We start from the raw sequence: 18,244 nt of genomic DNA on the forward strand, positions 1-18,244 counted from the left end.
TTCCCACAGCCCGGCTGGACGAGCTTTCAGCCCTGCCCGGAAGTTCAATTAGGACCAGGTGGTTAATCACCTGGAACGCTTCCGGGTGGGCTATAAAAGGGCCCAGCCACCACCACTCGGAAAGCCAGGGTTGGGAGGAGGAGGACTAAGCTTGCAGAGGAGTGGTGGAAGAGAAGGTGAAGGAGAATTGTGGTTTGTGGTTTGTTTGGTGCTTTGAGACTGTGTTTGGGCTGTGTGGCACAGGGAAGACGTGTCACACAGCTGAAGAAAAATAAAAGCCTGTGTGTTTTGTACACGTTGCCTCTGCGTGGTCTGTGCTGGGTCGGGCACTATATAGCGCCTTTTACACTTGTTAAGGACAATATGTTATAAATGAAACGTTGACAATTACAAAATTGCATTTGTGCAAACAAAAGGAAATTTATCATCAATTATCAATTTAGCAGGACAAAGCGAAGTCAGAAATAAAAGACAAAGAGCAGAAAACAAAGTCTTTTCATATTTGCATCATTCAATGCACAAAACGTAGATTTACACAATAATGGCGCATATGCTATTAGAATCTGTGGTCCCGCAATAGTTAAAGCAATGACAAGTTTAATTTCAAAGAAAACACAATTCGGTCAGGTGTATATTTATGATCACAGAGAAGCGAGCACAACGTGAGCATCAGAGACATGAAGTGGCAAAAGGAGAGCGGCTGTACAGGCTTTAAAAAGATCAAAGGGCAGAACAACAGCAGCTGCCCCCCCTCCCCTTTCACATCGCTAGCAGCGTTAAACATCCTGCAAGATGTGGCCCGGGGCCAGAAATAAAGGACAATTACTGTTTTTACAACATCACGCATAGGTTAGACATCTACCCTAGCAGTTGTTGGATTGCATTTGGCAGACAAGCATCATGTGCTCCCAGCTCTTAAAACAATAACATGCGACAAGCAGAACAGGCAGCTCGCAAGCAGCAAAAAGACAGCAGATGATTCAACGGCATATCCTTAGCGTGCATTCAGCCAACCCCTCACAACACTAACAACTGCACCCTTAGTATAACGATTCCTTGTGAAGCCCAGGGCGTGTACAGCCACCCTATCCCCAACACAGACAGGCAGGACATGATTTTGCCATAGAGCACACAGTTTATTTAAATAATCCAGGACACAATGCTCACAGAGCACAACACATTCCCTTTGCCTTCAGTCCTTCCACCTCCACTACTCATCAACAGCTTCGTCTTCCTCCTCCTCACTCAGGCTGTTGAGTGGTGGTGACTGACTGCCTTTATAAGGCACCCGGTAGGAGCCCAGGTGCCCAACGAGCTTCTTCCAAATAGGGCCCTGTAAATGATCAGGCATCCACTGGTGGTGGCCATGGGCCCCAGCAGGGTTTAGCTTCCATGTTCATAACCTGTGGCTCCGCTGTAAGCCTAGGGGGCTGCCCTCTGTCGGCATGTGGGAGTCTGTTCCCCCCAGCCCTTCCATCCTCAGATTGTCTCGACTGGGTAAGGGCTCCAGGCATCCACTAGAATATAAATTGCTCAAAAAAATTAAAGGAACACTTTGAAAACGCATCAGATCTCAATGGAAAAAAATCATACTGGATATCTATACTGATATGGACTGGGTGTTAGGAACATAAGGATGCCACATCGTTTGATGAAAATTAAAATTATCAACCTATAGAGGGCTGAATTCAAAGACACCCCGACAATCAAAGTGAAAAAATGTTGCGGCAGGCTAGTCCACTTTGCCAAAATTTCATTCCAACAACTCAATAGTTTGTATGGCCCCCCACGTGCTTGTATGCATGCCTTACAATGTCGGTGCATGCTCCTAATGAGACGATGGATGGTGTCCTAGGAGATCTCCTCCCAGATCTGGACAAGGGCAGCACTGAGCTCCTGGACAGTCTGAGGTGCAACCTGGCCGCGTCGGATGGACCGAAACATAATGACCCTGACGACTGAAGAAAACCCACTTTAGAAAATAATGTACAGTAGAACACCTCTTAATAAATTTCTGGAGTATAAAGGCAGATCAAGAAGGAAGAATCTTGTGGGAGATTCAGAAACAGTAGAATATGGTAATTCAGTGAAATTCATGGGATATTCTTTTTTAAAATCCTGTGTGATAAAAAAATACGCTACTTCACATAAAAGTGAAGAGGGGGATCTTGTTTGAAACCAACTGAATCTGTATATTTCCAGATTGTTTTCTGCAATGAACGCAGAATAGAAGGTTGATTTTATACAGTATCAAGCCACATTTGCACAAAGCTAACATTAAAGCAGTTATCAAATATAGTTGTTTGTTCCCAGCTGGGCTCAAAGTAATTGTGGATGGTGACATCCACATCTTCTGCTACTCAAAGAGTTAAAAGGAATAGTTACCAAAATTTTAAAAACATGAACAGGCCCTATTAAGGATTTTTGCAGAGTTCATAAATAGGATGCCTGAAGTCAGTATTGGACAGTAAACTTCAATGAGGGGAATACAAGGAAGAATTTCAATAATTTGAAAGACTTTTGCTTAACCTCTCCAATCTGTAAAAATCATTTTGGTTAATATAAACGTGTTTTGTTTTTCTTTCTCTTTCATCCTTTTTGGGGAAGAAAGAGTGAAAAAAATGTTTATAAATAAGAGTATATGTATGTATGATATAAATATTGATCAACTCTGATATTTTAACTGATAATAGTATGCTGTACAACCTATAATATTACATATTATTAGCCATTTGTGTAAGCATGTATTAGAAGTATATATTATTAAGTAGCAAAATACCCGCGCTTCGCAGCGGAGAAGTAGTGTGTTAAAGAAGGAAAGAAAAAGAAAAAGAAAAATTTTGAAAATAACGTAACATGATTGTCAATGTAATTGTTTTGTCACTGTTATGAGTGTTGCTGTCATATATATATATATATATATATATATATATATATATATATATATATTGCCACAATAACGAGACATGAACAGATAAAGGGGGCAGCCACCCGTGTATTATGGTATCCCGGCTGCAAAAGACGTTTTAGTCACAATAACCAACACTGAAGTGCATACAACGGAGTCCAAAACAAGACTGAGGGAAAGGGGGAAAAGAGCAGGCTTTTAAAGGGGAAGACAGGAAGTGAGTTCATAACGATTGGGCATGTGTTCATCACTCATTGGATCAGGCCCGGACGTGACATCAGGGGGGCCGGAGCTGGAAAGGTCTGTTTCCATTGGTTCGGTCCCGGAAGTGATGTCAAGAGAGCCAGGTGGAGTCTCCCAGGATTGGTCTACAGGGAAGTGAGAAAAAGAGTCAGTGCACTCTGCCACATCCCGGCATGCCTCCGAACTGCCTTCATTTAAGCCCTTTAGTTGCCTCCCATGCGCACGTGTGTGACAATATATGTATATTTTGGAGGATGGCCGGCTGTTTATCCCGGCCAATACCCCCAAGCCGCCAGGTGGAGCCCTCCTTGCAGCATGGAGGTCCCCAGAAGACCAGCAGGGCATCATGGACAATGTGGTTTTTATGCTGTAAGAAGAGGAGACCAGAGACGTAGAAAGGTTTGGGGCAGCCACCCGTTTAATGCGGTTTCCCGGCTGCAAAAGTCTTTGAGGCATAATTAAACAGTTGTTACACAACAGAGTCCAAAACAGAACTGCCTGCCTAAGCAAAGGCAGTGAGCTTTATAGCACAGAGGGCGGAAATGATGTCGTCCTCTGGGCCGGAACTGGAAGTGACATCATCCTTGGGGCCGGAACCGAAGTGACCTCATTCTTGGGGCCGGAACCGGAAGTGATGTGTCCTTCCTGGAAATGGCGGCTCCTGGTGGGATTTCCCGGGTAAGACCTGCAGAGAACTCAGAAAGAGCGTCAGTGCACCCGCCCCTGGGCAGATGTATAAACAGTATTTCCTAAGCCCTTCAGCTGCTTCCCATGCACACGCAGGTGACAAGACTCCCCTCAGCCCAGACCCGCCGGGTCGGGCGACCTGCACCGAGGTCGTGGGCCCGGAGAGGGCATCGGCGTTGGCATGAAGAGACCCCTGTCGATGAACGAAGCGTATACTTGTACTGCTGCAGGTCAAGAAACCACCTCGTGACCCGTGGATTCGACTCCCTGTGAAGGGCCATCCACTTCAGAGGTGCATGATCCGTCACCAGAGTGAACACGCGACCCAAGAGGTAGTACCGCAGCTGAGTTACCGCCCATTTGATCGCCAGAGCCTCTTTCTCCACCGCCGCGTACCTGGTCTCCCTGTCCAACAGTTTCCGGCTCAGGTACATAACGGGGTGTTCAACACCGTCGACGCTTTGGCTCAACACGGCACCCAAGCCTGTGTCCGAAGCGTCCGCCTGGAGGATAAAAGGGAGAGAGAAGTTAGGGGAGATCAAGATAGGTGCTGAAGTCAGAGCCCTTTTTAAGTCACTGAATGCAGCCCCCGCTTTATCAGACCATACCACCGTATTAGGAGCTCTTTTCTTTGTCAAGTCGGTCAAGGCGCGCTCTCGGAGAAGCGAGGCACAAACCGGCGGTAGTACCCGCCAAACCGAGAAAGGATTGGACTTGCCGCTTGGTTTGGACGGGCCAGGCCATTATGGCTTGCAACTTGGAACACTGTGGCCTCACAGTACCCCGCCCACTAGGTAGCCCAAATATTTGGCTTCCTCAATCCAAAGAAACATTTCTTGGGGTTGATTCGGAGCCCGGCCTCCCCCAGTGTCCGTAATACTGCTGTGACCTGCTGTATGTGTTCCTTCCAGGTGCTGGAATAGATGACAACGTCATCCAGATAGGCAGCACAGAACGAGTTATGGGGCCGGAGCACTTTGTCCACCAGACGCTGAAAAGTCGCAGGCGCCCCGTGTAACCCGAATGGAAGGACACGATACTGCCAGTGTCCGCTAGGAGTGCTAAACGCGTTTTTTTCCTTCGCGGACTCCGCTAAAGGAACCTGCCAGTACCCCTTTGTCATGTCAAGTGTAGTCAAGAATTTGGCTGGTCCCAGTCTCTCGAGGAGGTCATCCACGCGAGGCATGGGATAAGCATCAAATGGAAACTTGGTTAGCCGACGGAAGTCATTGCAAAACCTCCAACTGCCGTCAGGCTTAGCAATCAAGACGATGGGACTGGACCAGGGACTACTACTTTCCTCGATTACTCCTAGTGCCAGCATTCGCTTGATTTCCAGTTCCACTTCTACTTTCTTTGCCTCCGGGAGTCTGTAGGGTCGCCACGGACGATCACCCCGGGTCAGTCAATATGTCATGCGCAATCAGAGAGGTCCGACCGGGTTTTTCACTTACCACCTCTGGGACAGAGCGGATAGCTGCTTCGAGCTCTTGTTTCTGCCTGGGGATAGCTGCTCGAAATTAAGGGAACTTACTTCAGCGAGAGAGAGCAGGGCTGTCCGGAGGAGGGATCGACCCTCTCCTTCCACGGTTTCAGCAGGTTTACATGATATATTCGCTCAGCTGGTCGGCGATTGGGCTGTTTCACCAAATAGTCAACCAATCCCTTCCTTTCCTTAATTTCGTAGGGGCCTAGCCAATGGCGAGCAGTTTAGAGTGAGAAGTTGGTACCAATACCATGACGCGATCCCCGTTGGAACTCCCGGAGAGTCGTACACGGTCATAAAGGCGGCCTGTGCTGATTGCCTCCTCTATATGACTTTTAGAATCGGTCTTATTGCATCAAATCTACCGCGCAATTGGGCGATATATTCCAAAATATTAGTGGAGGGCTGTGCCTCCCCTTCCCAGCCCTCTTTAAAATATCCAATAAACCCCGGGTTGTCTTCCGTACAGTAATTCAAATGGAGAGAACCCGTAGAGGCTTGAGGAACTTCCCGATATGCAAAGAGGACAAGGGGAGGAGTTGGTCCCAATCCTCCCATCCTTGCTGACTACCTTACGTAGCATTTGCTTGAGAGTTTGATTAAATCTCTCCACTAGGCCATCGGTTTGAGGATGATACACCGAGGTCTTTAAATGCTTTATTTTCAGTAACTTGGCAGTCTCCTTGAACGTTTCCGAGGTAAAAGGCGTTCCTTGGTCCGTCAGGACTTCTCTAGGAATGCCTACTGAAAAGACTCCTACTAGTTCCGTGCAATATTTTTGTGGTAGCCGGCAACGGAACGGCTTCAGGGAATCGGGTAGCATAATCCACGAGGACGAGTATATATTTATATCCTCGGCTGAGGGTTCTAGGGTCCTACTATGTCAACCCCAATCCTATCAAAGGGAACGCCAATAAGGGGAAGGGGAACCAGAGGAGCACGGTCCTCCTAGGAATTTGCCGCAGTTGACATTCCGGACAGGAAACGCAAAAGCGGCGAACCTCCTCATTAATCCCCGGCCAGAAAAAACGGAGCTTAATTCGCTCTAATGTTTTATCGGAGCCGAGATGGCCTCCAAGAAGGTGGGAGTGTGCTAACTTCGCAAACCTGCCGCCGGTAGGTCCGCTGGATTAGCAACAACTTCCGGACCTTCCCTCATGTTCAGCGACCCGATACAACAAATCATTATCACGACAAAGTGAGGTCCCTGTGGCATGGGCAAATGCGTGCGTTGGCGTTAACGAGAACCACTGCATTCTTTATGTGTTTCAGAGAGTCGTCATTCCACTGTTCCCTCTTGAAAGAAGCCGGCGTCGCTCTAAACTGAAAGTGCAACTCAGAGAGCGGGTCCGGTCTGACCTCAAGGGGCGGAGATTCCTCCCTCGCTGCCGGGGCGCTAGTGGATGACGTAGTAGCCCGCGACGGTCCGGGAGTGTCTTCGTCACTCTCTTGGCCTACCGCCCCACTCCCTGTCGGCTGATTACACGGTGTGGAAGCAACTTGAGATGAATCGTTGTCATCTATAACGAGGCCATAAGTTTTCGGGAATGCTTTCTAAACTACCGCGTTACTATCAGACCAGTCTCGCCCGAGGATTACGGGAAACGGAGGATCCGGATGCACCGCCACGGTAAGCTGTCGAAGGGTTCCTCCGAGACATACGTAACACCGGGCGGTATTGTATGTGCGGATATCTCCGTGTATACATTTTAGACTGGTCTTCTTTTTAATCCACTGTTGCGGTAGAATAAAACGGCGAGCAACGACAGACACGTTACTGCCGGAATCGAACAGCGCTGTTATTTATGTCCATTAATAAGAAGCTCCCCGTATGTTTATCCGCCAGGGATTGCTAAGGGCACACAAACAACCCCGCCATTGTCCCCTACGGTCCGCCTTGTTCCCGACAGGTCGCAAGCCAGACGGCCCGGCGACTTCGAACAGGCTCTGGATTGCGTGGAAGGGACTGCTTTAGTAGGACATAGCTCCCGGTAGTCCACAGAGCGGCTGTTCTGCCCTCCCAGGTTTCACAGCCGGCCTCTGGGTTTGCAAGGTGTAGCAGCTCGTCCATAGAATGGAATTCGCCCCAGGCCGGCTGGGCAAAATCCTGGGGTAGCTTTTTTAGCAGCAAAAAACAGGCCACTTGCTGCACTATTTGTAAGGGGGTCAACTCAATGGCCGTAGCCACTCACCCACCTGTTGCCAGAGAGCCATAGCCTGCTCTGACAGCCCTTTGTTTGGGTTAAACTCCCAGTTTATTATTTCCTTCACCTGCCGCCTGGGGACAACCCATCGCTAACAGGGACCTTGGTCCCGATGGGCAGCTCGGCTTTCCTGCCAAGGAGAGCATACTGAGCCACTCGAGTGTGTTCCCCAGAAGCCAGCCCACGCCTGTGGGTCCCTCTACCTTCTCCACGAGATGGGTGGTCAACCACGGGTTATGCTCATGGAGCAGAGCCTGCACCGCGTCCTTCCTGACCCTCCGCGCACTCCCTGCCCTGAAACTCGCCCCGGTACTCACCCACCTGGTTCCATGAAGTTCGTGTCCCGGGTTCATCGGGACACCATCCTGCCGACTACGCCACTGTAAGAAGAGGAGACCAGAGCGTGAAAGGTTTGGGGCAGCCACCCGCTTAATCGGTTTCCGCTGCAAAAGTCTTTGAGGCATAATTAAACAGTTGTTACACAACAGAGTCCAAAACAGAACTGCCTGCCTAAGCAAAGGCAGTGAGCTTTATAGCACAGAGGGCGGAAATGATGTCGTCCTCTGGGCCGGAACTGGAAGTGACATCATCCTTGGGGCCGGAACCGAAGTGACCTCATTCTTGGGGCCGGAACCGAAGTGATGTGTCCTTCCTGGAAATGGCGGCTCCTGGTGGGATTTCCGGTAAGACCTGCAGAGAACTCAGAAAGAGCGTCAGTGCACCCCGCCCCCCCCTGGGCAGATGTATAAACAGTATTTCCTAAGCCCTTCAGCTGCTTCCCATGCACACGTGTGTGACAATGCACAGCCCTGTTGGATGCCATGGGGGCCACAAGAGGGAGCTGCAGGGAGGACCGAGGACTTCTTCGTGCCCTATGACCCGGAAGTTCATCATAGGAAGAGTGACGGGCTTCCGGGTTGAAGAGAAGAGCTTTTACCTGACCCGGAAGTGATTGAGAATCACATGGACTGGGGTTTGGGAAAACTTCCGGGTCAGGAGATATAAAAGGACTGTGGGAGCTCCCAGACGGCGAGCTGAGCTGGGTGGAAGGGTGGCAATGCGTCTGGGAGCTGGAGGATTGTATCATTGTGTAGTATATGAGTATTGTGGAGGAGAGGGTGCTTTGTGCACTGTGGCGAATTAATAAAGTCAACTGTTGGACTTTTACCTGGTGTTTGGAATCGTGGACAGGGGTTCAAGGGAGTGAGAGCGCCCCCTATCAACCACAGTGGCGTAGCAAGCAGGATACTCTAGCGTCTATTGCAGAGGACCTGAATAAAATATTTATGTGGGTAACGAACCCCGAGGCGACTACGAAATCAGGAATCATCACAGCATCGCCAGAACCCGAAAAAAACGAGTCCAATATGGGGAAGAGGAAGGGCAAGCAAAGCACTATCACCAGCGGGAGTGACCTGTGTGCAATGGCTGACGCTCAGGAGGAGTTAAGGAGCTGACTTTCAAGTCCGGAGAAACCTCCAGGATTCAACGAGCGCTCTGAGGTACGTGCTGGGAATGTTATGGAAAATCCTTTTATTATTAATCACTTTGTCCCATGCATGTACCTCGGAGAAGATCACCTGGAGGCTCCACGGGGAAAAGAAGACTGTCCCGGAGACGACGGCGCGCTCCAGTCGGAACCTGAGCACAGAGAAGACGACTTCCGCATGACGGCAGCCGACGAGGGACACGGCAGCAAACCCGGTACATTCTGAGAAGGAGGAGATTCACGTCCCGCTGTTTGCACCTTCGAGCCCGAAGGAACGGACTCGGACATTCCGAAGGGGAAGGGGGAGGTGAGCGGAGCACCGCTCACAAATCAAAAAGGTAAGGAGGGTCAGGAAATGGCTGTTCGGGATGTCGTAAAAGAAAATAAGACAGACCACAGTCCGCTGAAGAAAGCGACCCGATCCTCGACCACAGCCTTAGAGAACTCCAAGTCCCAAAGGCAGGCGTGCTCATTGGCTCCCGGCCGGCAGGGAAGACAGATGAGGAAGTAAGTCTTCTGCCGGTCGAAATAAATAATATTGACTTGCAGGAACTCGAGCGCTTAATCGAGCCCGTATCAAGGTTTTTACAGGTCCTGACGAATATATATATGTACATATATACATATATAATATACATATATATACATACATATATACATATATATACACATACATATCTTCATATCAATATACATATATATATATATCTATATACATATCTACTGTAAAAGGCGCTATATAGCGCCCGACCCGGCACAGACCACTCAGAGGCACATGTATAAAACACACAGGCTTTATTTTCTTTTCTTCAGCCGTGGGGCACGTCTTCCCCATGTTCCACAGGCCCAACACAGTTACCAAAGCACAAGATACAGCACAAACAACCCTTCCTGGCACCACCACTCCTCCCAGGCAACCTTGTCCTCTTCATTCCAATTCTGGACACGAATGGAGGGAGGTTGCCTGCTTTATAGCCTACCCAGAAGTGCTCCAGGTGCCTGACCAGCTGGTCTTAATTGCACCTCCGGGCTGGTAAGTTAGCCATTGTGGCGGCTGGCTCTCCGCAGCACCCCCTAGCGGCCACCCCATCTCCCAACCGGGCTGTGGTGGACTCCATGTCCCAAGGAGCCACGGGGGAGACTGAGGAAGGACCCACGGCCAGGGAGGCTGCCCCCAGGCGCCCCGTGGAAGGCATTGCACTGTCCATGGTGGCTCCCCCGGAACGTATGCAGCAGATGCGTCTCGGCCAGGCATGGGACCCGGCTGTCTGTCACACTACATATACACACATATATATATATATATATATATATATATATATATACATACCTATCTACATCATATATACACACACATACATACATACATATACACACACACAAATTATATATATGTGTGTGTGTGTGTATATATAAATATATACAATGTAGATAGGTGTGTGTGTGTATATATATATAAACACATACATACAAACATACACACAGGTATATATATGTGTATATATATGTATGTGTCTATATGTGTGTGTATAGCTTTGGTCACTGAGTGCTAGGGAAAAATAATAAAATGTAGTCTATAAGTTATCAAACAGTAAAACATTAACGTTTTAAGAAGTAAAGGTACATTGAGCACTACTGGAGTGGTTGCGGGTAAACTACATTTTAAAGATGGTGTAACAGAACAGGTAAGTAGTACTAACAGCAGCTAAAATGTATATGGATCATCTCGGTAGTAGATCCCTTTTGAAAGGCGCTACACTACGGCTGTGGTATAGAAATTACATTTTCTATGTGAAAGTCCAAATTTCTGCCTCTGGTAATGTGCCTTACCGGCATTACCAGCAATTAAAGAAAATTAGTTTTGAGTCCTCTGCAGTGTTAAGAGAGAAAGGCTTTGGTTTGGGATAAAAGGAAAAAAGGTGTAAAGAAAGGAAAGTTGCCTTTTGCCAAAACAGGAAAGAGTATTAATATACTCTGATATTTTAACTGATACAACAGAATACCGTGCATACTATAATATTACATATTAATTGCCATTACTGTAAGCATGTACTAATGGAATACAATTATATGAATATATAGTATTTATGTTCTATCCTTACTAAAATGACTATTAGAGACCCATATGTTAAACCCTTTTAAAATATTCAATTACTCACTTCTGCAATGCTACTGTATTTTATAAAAATGTTCTCTTTTTTTCTCTTTACAAAGATCTTTTCAGAGGTTTTCCTGATTTGGCTATAATCCATCAATGTAATATTAATGTAAGTAAAGCCAAGCCTGGATTGAACCTTTCTATTTTATTTGCAGTTTTAATTTATATGAAGAACATCTCTTAATTCTCTAGTACCAATCTAAGTCTTGAGTTCTTTGGATTGACTTTGGAACATTGTGCTTGTCTTTAATTAGCTTGTGTTTTGTTATTATGTTTTGTTTTTTACATACATACATACATAAATAAATAAAACCTGCAAAGCACAAAGAAGTTAATTGCGAACAATGTACATAAATAAAAGAACTTCAAACTTAGGGACTCCTCTTATCTGAAAATATTCAGAAGAATTGATTATTTTACTTTATCCCTATGTGGGTTATCTCCATGCTAGTATTTCCTTCTATGAGCCCCTTGAACCCACTACCGTTGATAACGTAACCAAGGGATGAGTCAAGCAACTGAGGACTCTCGCACATAGCAAGGATTAGGTGTAAAAGTGTAACAGTACTTTTATTAAAACAATCCAAAACAATGGAAATCAAAGTGTCAAAATACTGCAGTGTTCAGAACTTCAATAAATAAATAAAACAAAGTGCTCTGGAGGTTAAAACAATTCCATCAATAATCTTTAAAAACAAAATCCTGACCGGACGAAGCTAAAGGAAAGACACCCAACTAACAGTTACAGCCAGCAGGGCTCCCCATCCAAACTCCAGGTCACTCCAGCTCTCTGGTCACTAAGCTGGAGTGGTCTTTTCTTCACCAGCCCCACAATGTCATTTGCACCCTCCTCTCTTTCTGGCTGCCTGCCTCTTGCTCGGTCAATCACTCACTGACTCACACGCACGCTCACACCGTCTCTGTCCACTTCCTACCATCTCTCCCACTATTTAACTTGAGCCTTTATTCTTTTCACATGTTTCTTTTCTGTTTTTGATTATTCCCCTTCTGTCCCGTGCAGGATCCTTTATCCTTTGCTGCACAGTTGGGTACAGGTGCAAGGAACCGCCCTCTCCATGGCATCATTGAGGTGCTTGACCAATCCACCCACATCCATATGTGTATGCAGCACATTTGGCCAGGTACCCCAATTAACTGTGGATTGAAACACACGCACACCTGTGCCCAATTGGCACCTGCACCTTCTTTGGGGTGTGATTATTTATTTAAAACTGGCCACCTTTTGTTAACACTCTAGGTCTCCTTTTATATATTTTATATTTCTCAAGCCTATCCACACCAGGCATATGTTTCCTTAATTCCAGTTGAATTCACAGTGAAACAATAGAAATAGGTAGGTGTTTTAAAAGACATGTAAACAACAGCAAGAGGATGAATGCTATAAAAATAAAATATATTTTTATTAATATTATTATAAAATTTTGTAAAAACTTGAACATGCAGTATGTTAGCGGAATTAAATCATGCAAATACTCACAGTCACCTATACTTTGTCCTTGTTCATTGGGAGCTTTAACGAAAAACAGTAAATATAATATGTTATTGTAAAATATGACATCATAATAAGTTATTATAACAAAAATTAACAGATATATATAAAGGTATCTCTTGACCCAATGAATGAATTCAGAAAATCAACTGATTCCAGTGATACAATATAACTAAAAGGCTTTTTTGTTTGAATTATCAAGCTTATTTGAGAAGCTTAATGATTTAAGTTGCAAAATGGTACTTTAGTGTGACAGTTTTAATTTACCTTTCTTTTGGTACGGTTATTTTATCTTATTTTAGGACTAATGATGGCACTTTGCATTGAAAATGTACTCAATTGATTATCTTCAATTGACTTATAAGGCTTGTTGCAGGGCAGGATTACCAACGTTGCGCTTTGTTTTCGTTATTAGGATTCCCATCTTTAGAAGATTTTTGTTAAGTTGAACTTGATTGCATGGATTGTTACATGTTTTTAATCAATTTAATGAAAGAAAAAAAAGAAGCCTTTTGGGAAACAAGAGTACAAGTTGCTAGATCGTTACTTGCTAAATGTGAACGTTTTCAGGAAACTAACACCAGAACGTCTGAAAATCTAGCAGTTCCCTAGGTCTCTTTTAATAGTAAAAATGGCCACTGTGACATCTGCTTCCTTCATTCTGTCTGTTTATTAGAAATGAATTCCTGGTGACAATGTGGCAAATTTTATACCTCCTGTCATAATTTTGTTTTTAATTTCCCATGTATTTTTAGTTCAGAAAATAAGATGGGGTTTTAAGGGTATGCAACAACAGACTTAAAAGCCAGGCTCATTATTTTGTAAAAACACTGAAAACATTTTTGCACTTGGTCCTACATCATAGGAAACTTTACAAAACAGGAAACAGAGTATTAATATACTCTGATATTTTAACTGATATAACTGTATACCATGCATACTATAATATTACATATTAATTGCCATTACTGTAAACATGTATTAATGGTATACAATTATATTAATATACAGTATTTATGTTCTATCCTTACTAAAATGACTATTAGAGACCCATATGTTAAACACTTTTAAAATACTCAATTACTCTCTTCTGCAGTGTTACTGTATTTTATAAAAATGTTGTCTTTTTTTCTCTTTACAAAGATCTTTTCAGAGGTTTTCCTGATTTGGCTATAATCCATCAATGTAATATTAATGTAAGTAAAACCAAGCCTGGGTTGAACCTTTCTATTTTATTTGCAGTTTTAAATTATATGAAGAACATCTCTTAATTCTCTAGTAACAATCTAAGTGTTGAGATCTTTGGATTGACTTTGGAACATTGTGCTTGTCTTTGATTAGCTTGTGTTTTGTTATTATGTTTTGTGTTTTACATACATACATACATACATACATACATACATAAATAAATAAATAAATAAATAGATAAAACCTGCAAAGCTCATAGAAGTTAATTGCGAACAATGTACATAAATAAAAGAACTTCAAATTTAGGGACTCCTATTATCTGAAAATAATCAGAAGAATTGATTATTTTACTTTATGCCTATGTGGGTTATCTCCATGCTATTATTTCCTTCTATGAGCCCCTTGAACCCACTACCATTGATAACGTAACCAAGGGATGAGTCACAAATAGCAAGGGTTAGGTGTAAAAGTGTAACAGTACTTTTAGTAAAACAATCCAAAACAATGGAAATCAAATTGTCCAAATACTGCAGTGTTCGGGAACTTCAATAAATAAATAAAACAAAGTGCTCTGGAGGTTAAAACAATTCCATAAATAATCTTTAAAAACAAAATCCTGACCGGACCAAGCTAAAGGAGAAGACACCCAACTAACAGTTACAGCCACCTGGGCTCCCCATTCATGCCTAGTCCCGGGTCCTTGCCGTCCATGGTTCTCAGCAAGGCTCCCTATCTGAGCCTCTTCTCTTCAACTTCCGTTGCCTTCCTGGACACAACGTGGGAGAGAGCTCCAGGTCACTCCAGCTCTCTGGTCACTAAGCTGGAGTGGTCTTTTCTTCATCAACCCCACAATGTCATTTGCCCCCTCCTCTCTTTCTGGCTGCCTGCCTCTTGCTCGCTCACTCACTCACTGACTCACACGCACGGTCACACCGGCTCTGTCCGCTTCCTACCATCTCCCACTATTTAACCTCAGTCTTTATTCTCTTAACGTGTTTCTTTTCTCTTTTTGATTATTCCCCTTCTGTCTCATGCAGGATCCTTTATCCTTTGCTGCACAGTTGGGTACAGGTGCAAGGAGCCGCTCTCTCCATTGCATTATTGAGGTGCCTAACCAATCCACCCACATCCATATGTGTATGCAGCACATTTGGCCAGGTACCCCAATTAACTGTGGATTGAAACACACGCACACCTGTGCCCAATTGGCACCTGCACCTTCTTTGGGGTGTGATTATTTATTTAAAACTGGCCACCTTTTGTTAACACTCTAGGTCTCCTTTTATATATTTTATTTGTCTCAAGCCTATCCACACCAGGCATATGTTTCCTTAATTCCAGGTGAATTCCCAGTGAAACAATGGAAATAGGTAGGTGTTTTAAAAGACATGTAAACAACAGGAAGAGGATGAATGCTATAAAAATAAAATATATTTTTATTACTATTATTATTATTATTAAATTTTGTAAAAACCTGAACATGCAGTATGTTAGCTAATTTAAATCATGCAAATACTCACAGTCACCTATACTTTGTCCTTGTCCATTGGGAGCTTTAAAGAAAAACAGTAAATATATGTTATTGTAAAATATGTCTTTCACAATAAGTTATTATAACAGAGATTAACAGATATATATAAAGGTATCTCTTGACCCAATGAATGAATTCAGAAAATCAAGAGATTCCAGTCACTCACAATATAACTAAAAGGCTTTTTTATTTGAATTATCAAGCTTATTTGAGAAACTTAGTGATTTAAGTTGCAAAATAAAATAATGAAAATTAGTTATATATTAAACAGTAGGTTACTTTTGAGCTGTAACTGGTCGAATTGGGGGCTTTCATTTTTGTAGTTTGGTTGGTCATTCATTATTCAAATGACAGAGCTGTGTTAGATTCTGAGTAGTGTGTGGAAAAGTGGAGTAGTATTTTTTGTTGTTTAACAGAGGTGTTTTTTATGTAGTGAGTACCTGAATTTCTGTCGGCATGTATGCCTCAATATTGTTTTGCTTCATTAACAAACTATTTGTTCATTTCAAATGGGATGGGTTATCAGTGAGCTATGGTTAAAATGCTCTGTCTTATGCCTTCCACATTGTCCCAACTGCCCTATATATATATTTATAGTTATCGCCACCATCAAAGGTAAACAAGTAAAAAAAAATACAAGGAAATTATTAGCAACTAGATTAATACAAAGAGGTCAAATGTCCACATTCCAGTATCAAAATACAAAAATTCAAAACTTGAAATAACATGCTCAAAAGACCACACAAACTTACTAAACACAAAAAGAAGCTGAAAACCACAATTATTAGAACTTATGGCACAACAGTGAAGGTGTGGCAACAGGTGATTTAGTAATAGAAGTGCTGTTTCCAACATCATTGAGCGTTGTAGTTTTAATCTTTTATTATTAGTGTGCAATTTGTGCTCTCCTCCGTCCTTAACTTTTTCTAAAAACCTGCACTGCAATTGCCTGTTTTGTTGTAACTTTAAAATTCCAATGCCATTGGATACTATTACCTAAGTGTGATTCTCCTTTAGCTCACACATAATATCCTGTACCACACTACATGCATGAAAACCTGTTTCTGAAAGCGATCTTCTGTGCTTTCTCAATTTGAAAAAATTAAATTCTATTTACAATGGTCTGCTCAGTATTTTTTTTTTCATAATTTGGCAAGAAATTGTCAATGCAATTGATTTAAGTAAATTAAGTAAAACCGGGCCTGGGTTGAACCTGTTTATTTTATCTGATATTTTATTCTATGTGAAGAAAAACTTTAGATTTGTCTCTTTTGTACCAGTCTGAGCCATGGAGGGGGCAGAGTGTCGAGTTCTATGGGCTGTCTTTGGAACATCTTACTGTATCTGCTGTGTTTGTCTTTGATTAGATTGTGTTTTGTCATTCTGGTTGTTCTTTACATACACAAACCAGGTTGTAAAGCACAAAACATTACTGCTAATAATTAAAAAATAGAAGAACTTCTAAACTAAAGGCCAACAAATCCAATAATCAAAGAAACAATGTTACATTTATAATCTCTTACAGTGGCGTAGCTACAATGAGGCAAGGGGTGCAATGCACCCGGGCCCCCCGGGCCTCGGGAGGGCCCATCAGGCCTCTTTTTTTTTTGCGGCGCTCTCATCAGGTGATCAGGGCATCAGACCATCAGTCACAGTCAAATTAGTTAGACTGATCGTATTGCTTATTAATTTAAGTAACTTTGTAGTAAGGACTTTCACATGTCCGTATTTAGCGATTTTAGCCACCGTCAGTCAGCATTTTTACATTTTCCCACAATTACATTATTTTCATTAGCGCCCAACTTGGCGGGCAGGGCGCACATTGTGTACACGGCGGCTAAAAACAAAGCGACATGTTCGCTTCATTCTCCAAAAGGCTATAGCTTAGTTATGAAGCAGGCAAGCAGCTTCCCACAATCGTCGACGAATGGCTTCCCGCTTGGCGGCTTAGCCTATTGTTTCTTCTTAGATTTCACTTCCGCAGGTGAGTGCACATGTAACCGTAACGTACTTATTTTGTAGCGTCAGATTCAGGTTTTCTGCACAGAAAGTACAATTCTGTTAATAGCCTACTTAACGGATTCTTACATTTCGTAGATTTTTCTGGGTCCTTGGAAAATGCCAAAACACGAGAGTAGTGCAGCGAAAAGAAGGAAAAAGAAAGAGAAGGAGGCAAAGATCGCAAAACTGCCAAAAATAACTGGCTTTTTTACTGTAAACGAGGTCAACAATTCCCGAGGCCCAAAGAGACTTATCAGAGACCAAATCGTCTTCGAGTTCGACACACACAAGTTTCCAACCTCGTCAGGCGCCATCACCTTTGCCATCTATGGCATCTGGGTCAATCCCTTCCTCAAGTGAAAATCCGGTAGACGCTGCTGACAACACGGAAATATTTGTGAATGAAAAAGTGGACTCGGCATGTGTTGTACTTCAAGATGAGCACGAAGGTCAGTCAGGTGATTCATCTCCTGCTCTCACCCTAGAATACGACAGTGATGACTATTCACTGTCTTCTACCCGGATTCCATCATGCACTGCATCCACTGTTATGAAGTCTGTGATAGTAACGCCCGCAAAAAAATACCCGACAGATAAAGGTCACTTTGGAAGAAACTTAACTCTGGACGAAATCAAGTTTATTGTGAAAAATGGATGTTGTAGACCAAACATAGAATTCCCGGCTTTCCCGCATCAGGAGAAGAGTGGCAGCAATGCAGGTTGACGATTCAATGTGTCTTACTATGAGAAGAAAAACGAAGCCGGCTTGGTGCTTCCCAGATTTTGGCTCTGTTATTCAGAGAAATTAAATGTCTGTTACTGCCAACCATGTTGCTTGT

The 18,244-nt window shown here is 43.6% G+C and overlaps 1 protein-coding gene across 2 annotated transcripts in view; it reads right to left on the bottom strand.

The window, feature by feature from the left end:
* The window catches only part of LOC120534994 (C-type lectin domain family 10 member A-like), a 60,667-nt gene that overhangs the window by 22,421 nt on the left and 20,002 nt on the right, over window positions 1–18,244 (bottom strand). The window contains exons 4-5 of one of the 2 annotated variants that reach the window (XM_039762500.1): window positions 15,394–15,426; window positions 12,674–12,706 (exon numbers count right to left, since the gene is read on the bottom strand). In XM_039762500.1, the coding sequence (XP_039618434.1) occupies window positions 12,674–12,706; window positions 15,394–15,426 (66 nt within the window). The remainder of the gene's footprint in view (window positions 1–12,673; window positions 12,707–15,393; window positions 15,427–18,244) is intronic. The other variant, XM_039762501.1, reaches the window with a different exon arrangement.

The sequence above is a fragment of the Polypterus senegalus genome, chromosome 9, assembly GCF_016835505.1.
Source record: "Polypterus senegalus isolate Bchr_013 chromosome 9, ASM1683550v1, whole genome shotgun sequence".
Lineage (NCBI taxonomy): Eukaryota > Metazoa > Chordata > Cladistia > Polypteriformes > Polypteridae > Polypterus > Polypterus senegalus.